Here is a 17,183-nt window from a genome sequence, read left to right on the forward strand (position 1 = left end):
CTGGATCCCCAGCACTGCCTGAGCCCCAGGACAGCAGGCAAGATGGCTTTGCCAGCTTGGTGTGGGAGGCTGTGCCAGGGATGCTGTTCCAGGAGGACAGGCAGAGCAGCCTTCACCCCCTTGTGAGTACCAATGGGCTCAGTGCCGCTGTGATGGTCCAAAGAGCACCCAGCTCTCTGCCATCACCACAGAGACTTCAGTGGCTTTTGTGTCCCTGCTGCTAAGAGCCAGGAGTTGTCTCTTCCCCACAGAGCCTGTCCTGGGTGCTGGGCTACAACAGCAGCCTGGCTGTGCACAGCCTGATGGACGGGGAGGAGCGGGTGCTCCTGTATGCCTCCGCTCACACAGTGGTTATCCACGATGTCCTGGGGAACAGGCAGTACCACCTGCAGGTCTGCACACAGCCTTCACGTCTCCCTTCTCCTCTTCTTCCTCCTCCTCCCAAACCCTCTCCAGCCGGGCTGGAAGGATGAGAGTGGAGGACCCTTGGGAGGGAAGACAAAGGGATCTCATGAGCAAGAGCAGGTTGATGAATGCCTTGAAGAGCCACCAGGTCAGGAGCCCCAGGGGCACTTTGCTGCTTCTCTTTCCCCAGGGCCACATAAATACCATTTCCTGCCTGTGTGTGAGCGCAGACAGGCGCTGGGTTGCAAGTGCCGACCGAGGGCCTGATGCTCTGATCATCGTGTGGGACTCCTTCTCCGGGTAAGCTCCCGGGAACCTCCTCTTTGGAAGCCTCTTATGTCCAGTAAATCACTCGGGACTGAGTCCAGGCTCAGCTGAGGGCGAAGAGCAATCGCCTTGAATCCCTGCGAGCACCCACGAGGACTTTGCTCCGTAGGATACCGGTGCGCACCATCTTTGGGAGTCATCCGGAGGACGGGGTCAGTGCTGTTGCCATTTCCCAGGATGCGAAGTATTTGGCAACCATCAGCGCCGGAGCAGTGCAGGTGAAAACCTCTCCTCTTCCGTCGCTTTGCAGGGTAGATCCCGGGAGGTTTTCCCCAGGGCAGCCCAGGGGAGGGAGGGAATTTGGATGGGGAGAGCAGGAGAGAGGGAGAGCAGGTTTGCAGTGATGGCTTGTTTCTGCTGAGCCGTTGGAAGACAGACCTGGATTCCATTAAAGTGGGCGCTGCTGACTTGGGAAAATGGATCTGACGTTGGGATAAAAGCTCCTGACTCCAGTGTACTTCAACTGAAGCAACTTCTAGTGTTGTTTCCAGAAACTGAGCTCCTGGGTTTATCCTGCTCCAGCTTTTTGTGCCCCACCATCCGCTGCAGCTGGAGGGAATGGGGCTCACCCAGCTCCCCTGAGCTCCCAGAAAGCCACAAATGTCCCTTGGGTTTTCCTTTCTCTTCCAGAGAGTTTGTGTTTGGAAGTGGACTTTGCCCACAGAGAAGCCCCTGTGCAGCACGGAGCTGAGGCCTGACTTTGGGTACCAGGTGAGTGACCGTGGCCAAGGGGTGACTGGGCTGGACTGGGCAGCCCCATCCTCACCTGCAGCCCTGTGCCCTGCTGGTAGCTGCTGGCTGGAGGTGGGAGGCAGGAGGCGTTGCTCAGCTTGGTGGGAATTCCCACCTTTTCATTTCAGGATTATGTCATTTTTAACCCTCAGAACCCCCATGAGTTCATCAGCAACAGCAAAACCCAGGTGATATTTTACCTGTGGGTAAGTAAGGACGCGGGAGGTCGCACTTTGCTGTGCGGATCTGCCCCTTCCCTGTCACTACCAGGCGATGGGGAGGGGACGTGCTGGCACTGCAGGGTTCCAAAGCACTTATCCTGGATGTTTTCTTTGCCTTTCCCAGGGCAGTGACGGTTTGCAGTATGGAGCTCCGCTCCTGAGCAGGCAGGTGAGCCCAGGGGACCACAGCAGTGTCACCCTCCTGGCTTCCCTCCTGGCAGCAGCACTGTCCCTTCTCACCCCCTTAAGAAAAGCAGTGGCTGTGTCTGCAGCCTGTCCCCATCCGTCTCCTGGAGACGTGGGTCAGGATTGCCTGAGGGGCTCTCTCCCCACCGGGGATGCCCCATTGCATCTCCTGCTGGGGCTGTGGCCCGTGACAGCCCTGTCATGGGACAGAGAGGGGATGTCACGCAAGGGACCAAGCAGAAACACCTCCGCTTGAGGAGGGAAGAGCCATTGCCAAGGATGCGAGGCCTCGCTCCTCCCTCTGCAGACCTTCAAGGCCGTGGTGGGACGCTTCAGCCAGTCGGTTTTCCATTTCAACACCACGCAAGCCCTGACAGGCACCTCGGCCGGGAAGCTGGTGGTGTGGGACCACATGGACCCCCAGGAAGGGCGGGATGAGCCGCACAGCGTGAAGGCCACCAAAGTGGTGTCTCTGCAGAAGGAGAGCATCACCGTGCTCACGGTGCTTGAGAGGTAACGGGGTGGCAGCTGTGGTGCAGTCCTCAGGCAGCTCAGCAGAGTTCATGCTGATGGGAGTTCCTGCTGCAGGTGCTGAGTTTTAAGTCACCCGGCAGCGTGCGAGGAGCGGGGCCATTCCCGCAGCTGATCCACGAGCCCTTGCTCCGGCTTTTGCCAGCAGGGAATTTGGGTGGGGGTTAAAAACAAGGCTGAACCCCCCCGTTAATGTGACCCCAGCTCTGCTGCAGCCGCTGACACTGAGCTGCCGCGGTCCCAGAGGGTGGTGAATGCGCCCGGCTCAGCCTCCTGGCCTTTACCGGCAGAGGGAGCAGGCAGACGCCGAACGCTTTGACAGCTTAGGGACAGGGCAGGGGACACTGCAGGGACAGCTTTCCCCTGCACACCATGCGCTTGTGCAGAGAAAAGGAGAAGAGCGCATCCCTCTGCTCGAGGATGCTGCCCGAGAAATACGTGGGAGCTCTCAGTGCGTTACCCGTTATTGGTTGTGGATTAAAGCTTTCCCTTCCTCGCAGCTTCATAGTAACGGGGGACGTGAAAGGTCAGATTAAGTTCTACAACGGGATGCTGCAGCTCCTCACCTGCTACAGCCACAGCAAAGCGGGTTCCATCCGGTCCATCTCCTTCTGCAAACCCCGCCCTGGTCCTGTCGGGGCCTCCTCAGCCGGCTCCACCTCCTGCACCCAGCCCTGCACCACCAGGTGAGGGCCCCTTCATAAACCCACGTCTCCTGCATTTGCCCTGCAGCTTGAAAGCTGGGGAGGTCTCAGCTCGAAGCTGCCCGCGCTGACCAAGCACGGCTTGGCTGGAGCAGGTTTTAACCCCGTACCCAGGCTTCCGGGCAAGGCAGGCACAGGGAGACAGGGCAGGGAACGCAACCTTCATTCCCCTTCCCCGCAGGTTTTGGGGTTGCTGTTTGTCCCATCTGCCCACCGCAGAGAAGCAGGGGGGTGTCTCCTGGGCAGCCCCTCTCTGCCTGCAGCCCCCAGTGGCCACCAAAACCCAGGTGGGCTCCAGCACATCCTAAACTCTGAACTTGATGCCTTGATGCAGGCGAGAGGAGCATTAAGGCAGCAGGAGGTGATGCGCTGGGTGCTCAGCTCCTCTGTCACGTACCCGGCACACCAGGCAGTGCTAATGCTGAGCCTGCTGGGCCCCTTAATCCCTCCCGTGGATGGCTATTTCCAGTTGGATTTTACCATGGCTAGGCAAGCTAATCAGGGCAGTGTCAGTGCAGAGACTGTCCCGGAGGTGATGGCACCGGTGCTGGGCTGCATTACATCGATTCAGGAGACTGGGACAGCCCCAGCCTGGTCACTGGCCCCTCTCTGCCCTGTGTGTGATGTAGATGTGCCTGAGGATTTATAAGGAGTCCGCAGGCCAGACGAAGCTGTTCTGTGGCTCAATCCAGGCTGCACACCATATGTCTGTCACTCCCGTTCAGGATCTCCTGGCAATGTCTCTTCTTAGCCACGTGGGTTTTCCAAAGAGCCGTGTGGGCCAGATTCCTCTCCAGTCTGGAGCAGTGCCCTGGGGAACGGTTTGGTTTTCCCTGTCAGTCTCTGTTGTCTCATCCCTCTTCCTGGTCGCTGCTGCAGCTCTTGCCACTTGCAGGAGCCTTTTAAGCTGCCCAAAGCAGCATAAAACCAAAGGGGAAGCCTCGAGCCTGCTCACCTCACCAGGCACGTGGGCACGCAAGGGGCATCCAGCGCCCGGGCCAGATGTGCATAACCTGATCGCTGTCACAGGGCAGCTGGCAAAGAGACTGCCCTTTCCCCACTGATGCTGCTGGTGGGATGCAGCCACTCGCTCTGTGTGGTCCTCCCTTGACCCTTTAGCTGGGCCCAGGCTCGCAGTGCTCGGGCACACTGGTGACTGCACACATTTATCTTTACCCAGCCGTCTGCTTCACACATCACCAGCCATGCAGCGGGCCCCTCGCGCCGGCGTGGCTGAGTGAGCAGACAGGCAGCAGCTCTGTCTGCAGTGCAGGACTGAAGCTGTCCCTTGACCTTGTCCACGGAGCCGCTGACAATGGTGGCCCGGAGGCACATGAACAGACTATTCAGGGGATCTTGAATTGCTCGTTTGTCTGTCTCACACACCAGTGACTTGCAAACGGCAAAAGCTACCCAGATGTCATTCATCTTCTGGCTTGCCTACCCAAGTAGAAAATGGAACCAGTTCCAGTGTCTTCCTGCAGAGATTTAGCAGGTCCTGAATACAAAGTGCCACCTGCTTCCAGGTCAAGGAGTGTTTGCATATTGCATATTGCATATCGCAAAAGATAAGTGATTGTCCAACTAAGTTGCCAAAACGAGACCAATGTGTAACATAGCTTGGAGGGACGTGAGCCAGCTCCTCTGATTCATCACATTCTCTTTCTCTCACACTGAACAGGAACTTTATCCTTTCAAACTCTGATGCAACCGTGTTCCGTGTTGCAACAGACGGGACAAACTTTGAGAAAGTCATGGAAGAGGCAAAGAAAGCAGTGAAAGCCATCGCCTGTCACCCCCGGCAGGCACGCTTGGCCCTGGGGAGTCACTGTGGGCTGCTGAAGGTGTGGGACTATGAGCAGAGAGAGTACCTGGTCAGCAGGATCTTCCCTGAGGCCAGCATCCAGTGCTTGTCCTATGACCCTGAAGGTACCCTGGCCTCGTGACCTCCCCCTGTGCCAAGCACTGGGCTTCCCGGGAGGAGGGACAGTGCTGTGAGCCCTCTGGCACGCTTTCCAGGCTATTTTCTGGCCGCTGGTTTCACCGATGGGAGCGTTCACATCCTGGATGCCATTTCCCTTCAGTCCTTCTGCAAAGAGTTCGAGTCCTCGCAAGGTCCCGTGACTCACGTGAGCTTCTCTCACGATTCGGAGTACTTCGCCACCGCTGTAAGCTTGGTTTTCCCTCTCTGTGCTTCCCGTGTGCAGCTTTCGGTGGGACCGGGGGTTGCTGCCCATCCTGGAGGCACAGCAGAGCGAGCAGGGCACAGGGCTGTCCCTCCCCTGCGGTTCTGTGACTCTGAAATGCTTGTCCTGGCTTGGAGAGTCACCGTGTGAGAACATCACCAGCCACAGCCGCGCCGCAGCGTCCCATTGCTGGCTTTAGAGACGAGTCTTAGCCCTGCATCCATCTGCAGCAAGGGCTGGAGCAGGGATTTCCTCCTGGCTGGTGCTCTGCAAGGGGGGCTGCTCCCTGATCCCATGTCTCAGTGCAGAAGTGTTGAGGCAGCACTGAAGCACTCTGGCAAAGAAGTTGTAGCAGCTGGTGATGATCCGTACAAAGAGAAGGATTCCCCCTTTGTGCACGGATGCGAGGGCACAGCAGTGGGAAGCATCTTCCTTGGGATTTCTGGGGAGCCACTGAACTAAATGTACTGCTCCTCTGCTGTGAGAGCACAGCAGGGAATGCCCCCAGCCAGGATGCTCCGGCCACGGTGAGGTCTGCTCCTGTGCTGCCAATAGACCCAAACCTGTCTGACCCGGTGTTTTATCCTGGCTGTGTCTCTAACCCTCCTGAAAGGGCCGAGCTAAGCCCGGACAGGATGTGCAAAGCTGCCTGCTGCCAGCCAGGGATGTGCATGGGGACTGTGGCTCACTGACCTCTGTGCTGTTGTTCCAGGATGAGACATACACGGTGACTCTTTACAAGAGAGTCCTGCAAAACGGGAGCAGACGCTGGGAACACTTTGCAGGGCTGTGCTCCCACTACAAACCCATCCGCAGCCTCCTCTTTGGGGTCCAGTCAGACAGCAACGAGCCCAGGCTCCTGAGCCTTGGGGAGGACCGGCACCTGGTAGGTCAATGTGAGAGTCTAAAGGGCAGGGAAGCTTTGTGGTTAAAGTGGGGGACTCAGCCTTTAATGCTGCAGCTCCCAACCCTCTCCCCACCAGCTCTGTCACAAGGGGCTGTTTCTCAGATGGGTGTCAGGGCAGAGCTGCCCAGGGTTCAAGCTGAGGCTCTGCTACTTCAGGCTGCTGCAGGAGATGCTAGGTCCAGTTAATCCACAAGGTCCAAGGTGCCGGTCCAGGGTGCTGCACAGGGGAGTTGCTGTGTTTCCTTGTCTTCCCTCCAGGTTGAATATGACCTGAGCATCAGCAGCAAGGGCCGCTTGGAGGTCTTGCACAGGGACCGGATAGAGCAGATTGCTGTGCCCCTGTGCTTGGCCTGGTACCCACGGCTCAGCAACGAGTCCTTTATCCTCACAGCCAACAGCTGCTACAAAATGAAGCTCTACAACACGACAACCAAAGTGTGCAGGTAGAGGAGGGATTCAGGCCTACCACTGCCTGGGAGCTCCATCCTGACCTGGTGCTCTCCTCTGTCTAATGTCTGTTCTACTCCCACCCGTGTGTTTGCTCATCTGAGATGCAGATCTTGGAATGACTTTAGGGCCCCCATCCTTGTGTCTACTCTACTGCTCACTAATGTGTCATCTAGTAAGGTTGTGACTGCAGGTGGGTCTCAGTCTGCCCAGCACACCGGACTTGGGAAGCAGCAGCTGGATATCAGTTAAAGAGACAGGAGCCCCCAAGAGCAAAGCGCAGGGATTGAATAATCCCCGAGTGCTCAGTTCTTCTCTTAACCCAAGTGTGGTCCCTTTTAGCCAGGAACCCTGTCCTATCCTGTCCTCTAGGCCAGTAGTACAAAGCTTTCGCACCCACCACACTTCTCCATATCCATCCATCCTTGTACACAGCAGCCACTCAGAGAGGGGAAAATGTTTTGTGAGCCCTTGAATGTATGAAAATGTTGTTTGCCTTTAGAAAGACCCTTTTGGGACCAACCTACGGCTCCCCACTGGAGAAGATCCAAATCCTCCCAACAACAAGCCCCGCAGACCCCCAGAAACGCTACCTGGCGTACATTACAAAGGACAAGGTACAGAGCCCCACCTGCCCCAGCTGTACAAGACCCCCACTTGGAGAGGTGGTGAGCCTCGGCAGAATCCCTAGGGATTCCCATGGGATCCCCATCCTTCCCGTGGGACCCCATCCCTCCCAGGCTCCCTCTCTCCTTACAGGTGGGCTTGCAGATTTTGCCTGTTGATGGCAATCAGCACAAGTCCTCAGCTTTCATCTGCCACCCGGATGGCGTCTCTGACCTCGCTACCTCCTACGATGGACGCTACATCTTTACAGTGGGGGGAAACGACTGCACTCTTATGAAATGGGAGATCAACCTAAAGTGAGTACAGCAGGAAGGAGGAAGGAGTCTTGCTGCAGCTTTCCACTGCTGCTTGGCCAACACAGCTGAAGCAAATGCTCCTCAGCATTGACACCGAGAATGGGGCTTTTGTCCTAAAAGGTCTCTGTGTCCAGATGAGTTAAAGCCAGGTCTCCCAGCTATTACTGTGCTTATCCTGGTGTACAGGGTGGTGCTGCACCCATGGGGCGACACAGCAGGGTGCTGCATGGGGAGCGTTCCTCTGCAGGGCTCTCTTGAGCATGGGACTTTCTGGGTTGACAAACCCCTGACAAAGCTGCACCCTCCTGGTGGCATGGCACTGGGGTCAGCTTAGATAGCAATGACCTGTCAGGCCCCAAATAACGCTATGGGGTGGCAGTGAAAAAAGGAGGGACACACTTTCAGGGGGGCTTTGCTCCCCTCCATGTGTGTAGCCACACAGTCAATAGAGGGGAATAAACCAGCAGACCTCACGGGTAGTAGCCATAGCACCTATAAAATACTCCAGTCTGGGGTAAGGAGGGTAAGAAGTTGAGCAGAGAGTTTTCTGGTCCTTACGAGGGCATGGCCAGTGTGATGGGAGGTTGCTGGGGTTAGGCAGGGATCAGAGGAGCAGCTCTGGCTGCAGGAGAAGCATACGAGGTGGCTGCTGATATGAGTGTCTGCTCTCCAAATGGGATAGGACAAAATCCCCCCTGCATTTGAAGACTGGATTTAGGACAAGCCACCTTAATCCTATAAAGCTTTGCCTACATGAGTAAATGGGGTGGCTGGAGGAGCGAAGGCTGCTTTTGCAAAGGAGGATTTCCAGGCTCTGGCCTGGAGCATCAGTGATAAACCCTGCCAGGTTTCTTCCACCTTCCTCTACAAGTGTGCAGCGTCCCCCTGCCAGCTCCCTTGGGCAGCGATGCCGGATGCGTGCTCCCACATGCCCAACGGGGAACGTGGCAAGGGCACAATATATTTTGGCTTCCTTGCATGTCAAGGACCCAATCTGCTCGTTGCAGTGTGTGTGCAAGGCCAGAGGGTTCTCGCCTCATACGCGTGGCTGCAGACAGCCAGTATATACACACGTCCATTGAAAGGGAGCAGCAGCTCTGAGTGAGCTGAAAACTGCCAGGCCGGTGCAGAGCAACTTCACCTTCACACTTCAAGGACTGGAAAGGGAGTTCAGTCCATTCTGGAGGTGGAAAAGACAGATAAGCATCATGGTCCCTGTGGGTCTGTGTGTTTGTTTTTATCCTGCATGTCTCCCTGATAGCACAGAGCACGTCTCCTGGTTTCTGGCAAATCAGCCTCATGGGAGCTGCCTTTTAGCCCTCACTGGTCCATTTGCCTTTTGGAGTGCCCCTCACCTTCCTAGGACAAAGGCTTTGTGGTTGAGACACGCGCTGGTCCTGCTTAAACCCTTTCTTGTGGGTACTGCTGGCTCAGAGGAAAGCCCAAAGGGTGCTGAGCCAGCTCACCTTCATGTGCCAGAACAAAGGAAACCTGGGTGGGAAAGCAAAGGGCTTGTTTATTTTCTTTTCCACTTTGTGTGGCTTAAGCAGTCGGGGGTCAGGATAAGCGACGTTTTAAGGAAGGCAATAGAATATAAATGATCCTTCTTTATAATGGTTGGCCAGGGTCCAGGCAACATTGAATTTCTATGTAATTTGTTTTCGGAGCGAAGCCCTTGATGAGCTAATTATCATTTTATTGCTGCTTCTGGCATCTTGTGCATCTCCACTGTGTTTAATACCCAGATAACTTAATTATGAAGGAAGCATGGAGCTTGCAAAGAAAAACCCCAGTGCTCCAGAGGTGTGTGTGTGGAAGCTGCAGCCTTGCTGCCAGGCGTGAGGCATTATGTGGCAATGCTATGCCACGACTGCGCTACCAGCTTGGTTACCTGTTTCATCTGCCCAAGCCAAACAGATTCCTTTGGCTTCAACTGCCTATGAAATTGAAAGGAAGAGGTGGCACTCAGATGCTTTCAGTTTAATGTAGGCTGCACCTGCGACACGGTCACGGGCCACAGCAGAGGAAGTAGAGTAATGGATTGCACTGACTTACTGGGGAAGAGTGTGTTAGATCCAGGAGCAGGGAGCTTTAGGTTTGTGGGGGTTATTATGAACACCAAGCCCCGGCTCTCTCTGCATGCTCAAAATGCTGATCTAGCTAATTCATCTCCCTCAATGTCTCTATAAGGAAGCAGGAAAGCTAAATGCCAGGCACCAAGCTCAAGTCCATGGAAAAGCTCCTGGCTCCCAGCCCTGTGCTCATTCCACTAAACAAGAGGACCATTCAGTAATAATTAATTCTCACACTGTGCTATTGTATGTAAAACCTGGGTATGAAAGGTGCTCTAGAAGTGCAGGCTGATGATAAAGTAGCACACGGTTGAAGGCAATGCTTTTCTCTCCTGCAAGTGTCTGTGAACAATGACTAGAAAGGGAAACGTGAAATCTCTCCTCACGTGAACCCTTCCTGTACCTTCTTTTCTCTGCTTTTCCAGTGCCTTGGACGCTGCTGTTTCCCTTGGCGGGGAGGACATGATCCCATTCTACAACCCACTGGATGGTGGCAGAGAAGGCGAATTCTTCCAGGTAACGATGCCCACTGTGAAGGCTGTCTGGAAACATCTGGTTGGAGTTATACAGGCCTGACATTTCTTTCTTTGTTGTCCAGCTTGCCTTTAACAGCAATCTCATTGATATGCCCGTTAGTAAATCTTGGAAGGAGCCTTATCTTCCATGCCTGTTGCGAACTGAACTTTACAGCGTTCTGTTTGAATCCCTTGCAGGAACTGGAAGACTATTTTTACTATGCACAGCTGCACAGCCAAGGTATTGATACGCTGGAGACCAGGCAGGTGTCAACACATATTCCCTTGGAGGAAATTCCTTCTGTCATGAGAGCAATGGGGTTTTATCCATCAGAGGAAGAGGTTGGTCAGTTGTTTTTACTGGTGTTATTGAAAGATAAAAGAGTAAGACTGATTGCATTCACCAAGTGTGCTGAGGTCCAGATTCTGACCATTGTTAAGCTGGATGGCTCCAGGGTGTATTTGCTGTTGTCGATGCATTTAACCTGGTCTGCATCAATATAGAAGTAGTGAGAATCCAGCAGCAAATGCCTCAAAAAGTGATGATTCCTCACTGGAGAGGAAGTGCAGGGGCAGGCTGAGCAAGCCAGGGTCTGATGGTTCAGAAGGGTTCAGCCAAAGACCTCAGGTTCTTCTGGAGGTTTAATGCTTTGCCACCACTGCAGAGGTGGGGTTCTTCAGAGGGTGAGCTGAGAAAGTTCTGGAATGAATCCTCCTTCGGCTCCCAAGGGCAGCAGCTTCCAGCTTTCCAAAGCCCATGGGCTAAAGTACCTCATGTGCAGGCAGTGATGTGCTTTGGTATCTGTGACTTCCGCTACTGGCTGAGCTGCTTCATGTCCAGCCTGTGGCTGGTGAGCCGTGGGTTGAGTCCCTCCAGCTCAGATGGAGACTCAGCCAGAGCATCCCGTATGTGTTCCCAGCACGGGTGGGAACGTCCAGCTCCATGCAGTCATTTGGACACTGACAGAGCCTCTTTTTCTTGTTCTGCCTGGGACTGACAAAAGAATGATTTTTAGACGGAGACAGCAGCTTTTATTCCCACAGAACTTAAAGCTCTTTCATAACTGATAAACTCTGCAGAAGCTCTCTCTGAGCTTGCCTTTCAGGTTGCAGCAGCAGAGCTTCCTATCAAACGTTTCTCAAGAGCTTTTTAGCTTCATATTTTATAGCAGACAAAGACAACTGATTTAATAAGGGTGCTGCTGCTTCCCCTTTTGTGGTTGTTTCTACAAGGCAGTTTGTATTGTATACAAACCTAATTTGTAATGTTGTAACCTGGCAAAAGGGTAATTAAAGCGCCTACAAAACCCCCCAAATTACCGAGTCTGATGCAAGGAGATTTAAATAACAACCTCTTTGCACCAGCTACAGCCCCTCAGCGCAGGAGGGGCTCTCCCAAGGGAAGCAGCACATCGCTGCGCTCCCTTCATCTCTCTGCGGAGGAGGCTGCGTTCGTCTCTGCCATTGCACAGGAACCCCACAGGCTGCTGCCGTGGTGCTGTGAGGCTGTGCCACCCCATCTGCCCAGGCACGCTCTGCCAGCAGAGCCAGCAGATGGGAGGCAGGATCTTTGCCACAGCCACCACCTAACAAACAGACTCGCTTTGGAGCCCCCACAACCAGCAAATGTTTGTGCCGGCACCACTTTGCCCTCGTTTCAAGCTGTGGTGTTATCCCCTCATCATTTGTTAGATCTTTTCCTTGGGTGATTGCGTTGTCACCTCCTGGGGACAAAGAGGACATGTTTCCCTGGGTAATGTCTCTGTTAACCTCCCCCACCCTGCCCCAAATCAAAATGAAAACAGCATTTCAAGCATGGAACAGAGGTGCTAAGCTGTTGTGAAAGCAGGCAACCTACAATCTGCTTCTCGAAGCAGGCAGGACAGCATTAAAACATAGAGAGAAAGTTCCTCTCTCTCTAGAGGGTTTTAATAAAGGAAAAGCAGGAGGGAAAAAGGCAGCTTGGGCTGACTAGGAAAGCTTTTGGGAACTGGTGCTTTTCTTTTGTAGTTCAGTGGTGCTGGGATAAAACCTAATCCCAGATCAGCCAGAGCTGAGTGAAAATAACTGCTCTTGCCTGGTGTGACATTCGCTACAGGGAAAATACAAGGCTGAGATTTCCCTCTTCCCCAGGCTTCATTCAGTGGAAAAACTTGTGACACAAGGACAAAGGCCCAAGGCTGAATGCAAAGTCCTCCCCGGGGAGATCTTGCATCAGCTTCCCTTCCTGGGGAGCCGCAGGCTTGGTACGAGCTGGCACAGGGAATTCTCCTGGCATTTCTCTGCTGCCTGTGTATCTCCAAAGGGGCTTCCTTTGGAGCAGGAGTACACTGAAGGCAAGGAGCAGATGCTGCCTTTCGGACACACATCTGTACAGCTGCCAAATGAGCAGGCTCATGGCACCAGACTTCGGGGAAAGCACTAGTACCCAGCACAGCCAGTGCTTGCCTGTTTGTCCACGAGAAGATCCAGCTGTGCAGGATGTCAGCCCCATCGAGCAAACTTCAGATTTGGCTTGAACCACACCAGACACGTGTCAGTTTGGGGGGGAAAGGTTGTTTATGCCAGCCAGGGTGCGTATATACGGTGTGCAGCCTGGGTATGTTGGGACTTCCGTGCATGCACTTCCGTAGTGGGGTGGTGTATTTACTGGTTTGTGGTTTGCTTCCCACTGTCCCCAGAGCAGAGACACAGCTGTGGCAAAGGTACCGCTAACAGCTGCGAGGTCACCCAGTGCCTATCGTAAGAAAATAGAGGAAACCCAAAATGACTACGCATCTGCTACCCCCTTCTTTATCTAATGTCATCATAACAATGAGTGTGCAACTGTCCATGTCCATCCTCAGCTGCTGAGTGCTGGCTTGTTGTTGAGATACAGTCACGGCATCTGAGGTACCCACACATGCACGATGACGGTACATTGACATTGGAAACTGGCCTGATGTTCTTCACAAAGAAAACGTGTCCCACTCTGTCTTGCCTTGATCTTTAGATTGAAGAAATGCTAAATGAAGTAAAATCCAGCAACTACGTGGGTACTGGAGAACAAGTGACAAAAATCAATTTAGAGGATTTTATCAAACTTTATGTAAATCATCGACCTGCTTTTGGCTTGTCAATGAACAAAATACAACGAGCGTTTCAGGTTCTTGGTTATGATAATGAGAATGGAGACAAAGTTATTGACAGAGGAGACTTACTGTGGCTGCTTCAATGCAGAGGTGAGTTATTTCTTGTCTAATATTAGTTTTATGCTTGCTAGTTCTGCCTTCAATTTCAGAACGCATTCACTGCAGCAAAAAATGAATCTGGAACTATAGCTTGGTAACCAGGGCAGGCATGTGGAGCAACTGTCTTAAGATCTTAAATTGAATAATCACACCTATTCTCTCAGCTGCACTTCTTTTCCTGGTCTGGAAATCTCTGCTGGCCTCAGGTATCTTGTCTGGCAAATGACGAGTAGGGATTTTGGCAAATTGCACCTTTCTTTCAGTGTGTCCTTATCTGAATCATTGTTCTCTTTTCCAGTCACACCATCTCTGGAAAGGCAGTATAAAACTGACAAAGAGGGGGGACAAGAAAGAAGGGATGGAATTTGTCGGTCCTGTGTGAAAGTCTGAAAAGATGGGATGGTTTAGTGCAGCTGAATCAGGGAGAACACTGTAAAGGTGTTTATTGTGTCCAGTGCCATAGAGAGGTAAATAACTGACTTGTATTGTCTTGTTGTAAAAGTGCAGCTGAGCATTAAAACAGCTAAAGAGAACTGATGTTTTACTCAGTACATCACCTGGTAAAAGTCATTGCCACAGAGATCCTTGGAAACGAAGGATTCAGCCAGTGTGAGAAAGGTTAGTTATATGGATGGTGTGACCATCCATAAATAGATACATTAGCCAGAACAGTTTCATAACAGATCTATAACCTTATGCTTCAGGGCACAAGCTAACCACTAACTGGGAACACATGCTATGTCTGGGTTATTCAAAGATACTAGATCAAGACTTTCCTGCACCTTTCTCTTCCTCCTCTGTGTGGAAATGACTACAGCCATTGATACAGGGCTATATGGGCTGTAGTCTGCCCCATGCCAGGAATTCTTCAGTGGGAATAGAAGCTCAAGCCCCTAGAAGCACTGTAGCCTAAAGAGCTGTCTGCAGCAGAATTTCTCTCTTTGATGAATATTTTTGCCCAAAATACAATGTGCAAGCACAATTTTCCTTAGGATCAATATTTTCCTGTGTTGAGATCATGTGTTTTGGTTGGTAATGTGTATCTCTCTATGTCTGTGATACCACAACTGTCTTGTTCTCTTTGTACGCTGTGGTTATTCAAGCTGCCTTCTAGCTTTTGAGCTAACGACACCATAACCCAAGAGGTGGGTGTTGCTCTGTTGTGTACAGGAGAGCGTATGACAGAGGATGAGCTGGCACTGTGTCTGACCACCCTGCTGGGCAAGCGTCCTGGGGGAGAAGGATCTGAACTGGACACCTCAGGTATGGCATTAACATTCCATGCAGCACAGAACCAGGATCGCTTCGATTCCCAAATAGAACAATTTAAATTGCAAACTCATTGCCCTGTTAGGCCACGAGCTGTCAGAAACACTCAGATGGGATTGCAAAAATAGGCATGGAGCTATAGATTGTCCTTCTCCCATGCAGCAATAGCATGGGTGCATCTAAAAATAAATGGACAATGAAATATAACCGGGACCTGACAAGATTACATCGCTCTTTATCTGCTTGCTGGCTTGCAACTGGAATTAGAAACACACAGTGGAAGGTTTACACGGCAGAGTCCACAGGCAAAAAGGAATCCTACAATATGCAAATGACAGCATTGATTTTATCCAGGCAGCAATGCTCATTGTAACAGAGCTGTTGATAACCACTGCATCTGTCTCCAATTTATGTCCCAGTCTACACCAGTCTAGAAGAGCAAACTACAACACTGGTTTCAGCCAAGGGATGCTGCCCGTTGTAACTGGAACTGCTGGGAAGTGCCCTGTGTTCGTACAACTCAAGTCCCAGGCCACGCCAGTTCAGAACAGCATCTGGCTAGGGCCATTGTGGAACTGTCCAGCTCTGCAAAGCAACTTTGAAATCCTGGGATTCCCTGGGATCCCAAAATCGCATTAAATGGCTGGAGTGTAAAAGCTGGCTCCTTGATGCTTCTGCAGTGGGGACCTAATGCAAGATGTGACTCACTGCCTCACAGATCCGACAGATTCCATCCCTCATGCAAATATATAAAGTATTAAGCTAGTACGCCAACACTTTTTCATGATTCCTTTGTAGGTCTTTAAAAGCATTCCATTCACTTACTGCACCTTATAAATTTTACTGATCTGGAAAGCCATTTTTACACTGCTCTTGTGTGTTTTGTGTTGTTACTGCTCTTCAGGTGAAGCAGCTTTGACTGAAGAAGACATTCCAGCAGAAATCACAGCAGAGATATTTGCTAGTGACATTCTTGGCTTACCTATTGCTGAACCAGAAAAAAGAACAGGAAAAGAGAGAGATGAATCTTTGATGTATGAAGACTCAGAATCATAGCAGCCACAAAGTTTTCTGCTCATTCCTATTTCCCAGTCTCCTGTCCTAAAATATCTGCAGAAAATACATCTTTTGTGTTTATTACAAAGTAAAGGTCACATAGTCTCATACTAACCAGACTCTAGAACAAGCCCCCACTTTACCACATGCCATAAGCCTATGAGGTCAAACCTATGTAGGGAAGCACTGGGGTGGCTGTAAAGAACAAAGCAGAGGGGCCACCCCATCTCTGGCTGGAACCTTCCTAGAATTCATTTGAGGTGGGTTTATGCCAGATGCAGTCTATTTTCATTATGTTAAGCCGGTATTTATTTGTGAAACCTGACAGCAAAAGAGCAATGTGAAAGTACTGTATTGATTCAATACCTTGAAAAATGCTTGGATAAGTTAGAATACATTTGTAAAGTAAAGAAAGGAATGCTGCGTTACACATAAAGGCCAAAATGGAAACCTGGTTTACAAAAAAACCCGAGTTTTTCTTTCTGAAAGTAATAGATCCAATTAGCAGTGTAATACCAATGGGACATCATCTTACTTGTGTTTGTGTAAACAGCATAATGAGGCTGATATAAGTTGCTGTGGAAAGATCAGTGAAGTGCTGTTGAACATGCTTCCTTCTTTACATCATCCTCAGCATCAATTTGAATAATAATGTAGGCCCTTAAGAAGCGTTCCTTTCAGCAGCAATGTTTTTTAAACAGATGCCTGAAAGTATGTGTGACTGTGCATTAGTACCAACAGCAAGGTGTGCACAGGATGCACGGTGATGGAGGAGTCCAGTGGTACCATGTCCACAATGGGTGTGTGACAGGAGAGTTTTTCTGCAGGGCATCACTTCGTGCCTAACTCTCTGCTCACCTACTGGAATGTTCATGTACCTCTGCTCTGGAGCCAGGCTGAGAGAACTGGGCTGGTCCAGCCTGGAGAAGAGAAGGCTCCTTAAGGGGAGACCTCAGAGCAGCTCCAGTGCCTGAAGGGGCTGCAGGAAAGCTGGAGAGGGGCTTGGGACAAGGGATGTAGGGACAGGCCAAGGGGAATGGCTTGAACCTGCCAGAGGGGAGACTGAGATGAGCTCTTAGGCAGAAGCTCTTCCCTGTGAGGGTGCTGAGGCGCTGGCACAGGGTGCCCAGAGAAGCTGTGGCTGCCCCATCCCTGGCAGTGCTCAAGGCCAGGTTGGACACAGGGGCTTGGAGCAAGCTGCTCTAGTGGAAGGTGTCCCTGCCCGTGGCAGGGGTTGGAGCTGGAGGAGCTTTGAGGTCCCTTCAACCCAAACCATGCCGTGATTCGATGAAATTACTGGCATTATTTAGGGCAGCTGAGAAACCTCAGAACCACTGGGAAAAAACTAAATGCTTATTACGGATGTACCAGGTCTCCTGTTCAACGAGGCAAACGTTCTGCTGAACAGGAAGCATCGCTAATCCCCGCGCTCCAGCCCTGCAACAGTGTCCCAGCGCCTTGCGCAAGGGGCT

General features: G+C 51.9%; 1 protein-coding gene across 1 annotated transcript in view; it reads left to right on the plus strand.

Annotated features, from left to right (window-relative positions):
• Positions 1-16,392, plus strand: part of CFAP251 (cilia and flagella associated protein 251) — an 18,725-nt gene extending 2,333 nt beyond the window's left edge. The window contains exons 2-21 of the mRNA XM_061466305.1: positions 1-122; positions 252-392; positions 596-705; positions 842-950; positions 1,363-1,443; positions 1,593-1,670; positions 1,810-1,854; positions 2,179-2,384; positions 2,903-3,088; positions 4,788-5,035; positions 5,126-5,274; positions 6,005-6,178; positions 6,458-6,642; positions 7,149-7,263; positions 7,406-7,569; positions 10,067-10,157; positions 10,355-10,498; positions 13,149-13,377; positions 14,557-14,649; positions 15,560-16,392. The exon at positions 1-122 is cut by the window's left edge and continues 88 nt beyond it. Coding sequence (XP_061322289.1) covers positions 1-122; positions 252-392; positions 596-705; positions 842-950; positions 1,363-1,443; positions 1,593-1,670; positions 1,810-1,854; positions 2,179-2,384; positions 2,903-3,088; positions 4,788-5,035; positions 5,126-5,274; positions 6,005-6,178; positions 6,458-6,642; positions 7,149-7,263; positions 7,406-7,569; positions 10,067-10,157; positions 10,355-10,498; positions 13,149-13,377; positions 14,557-14,649; positions 15,560-15,711 — 2,822 coding nt within the window. The 3' untranslated portion in view covers positions 15,712-16,392. The remainder of the gene's footprint in view (positions 123-251; positions 393-595; positions 706-841; positions 951-1,362; positions 1,444-1,592; positions 1,671-1,809; positions 1,855-2,178; positions 2,385-2,902; positions 3,089-4,787; positions 5,036-5,125; positions 5,275-6,004; positions 6,179-6,457; positions 6,643-7,148; positions 7,264-7,405; positions 7,570-10,066; positions 10,158-10,354; positions 10,499-13,148; positions 13,378-14,556; positions 14,650-15,559) is intronic.
• Positions 16,393-17,183: the final 791 nt, after the last annotated feature.

This window comes from Pezoporus flaviventris, unplaced genomic scaffold (assembly GCF_033815535.1).
Source record: "Pezoporus flaviventris isolate CSIRO_AGI_PZ_B2104156 unplaced genomic scaffold, CSIRO_AGI_Pfla_v1 ptg000041l, whole genome shotgun sequence".
Lineage (NCBI taxonomy): Eukaryota > Metazoa > Chordata > Aves > Psittaciformes > Psittacidae > Pezoporus > Pezoporus flaviventris.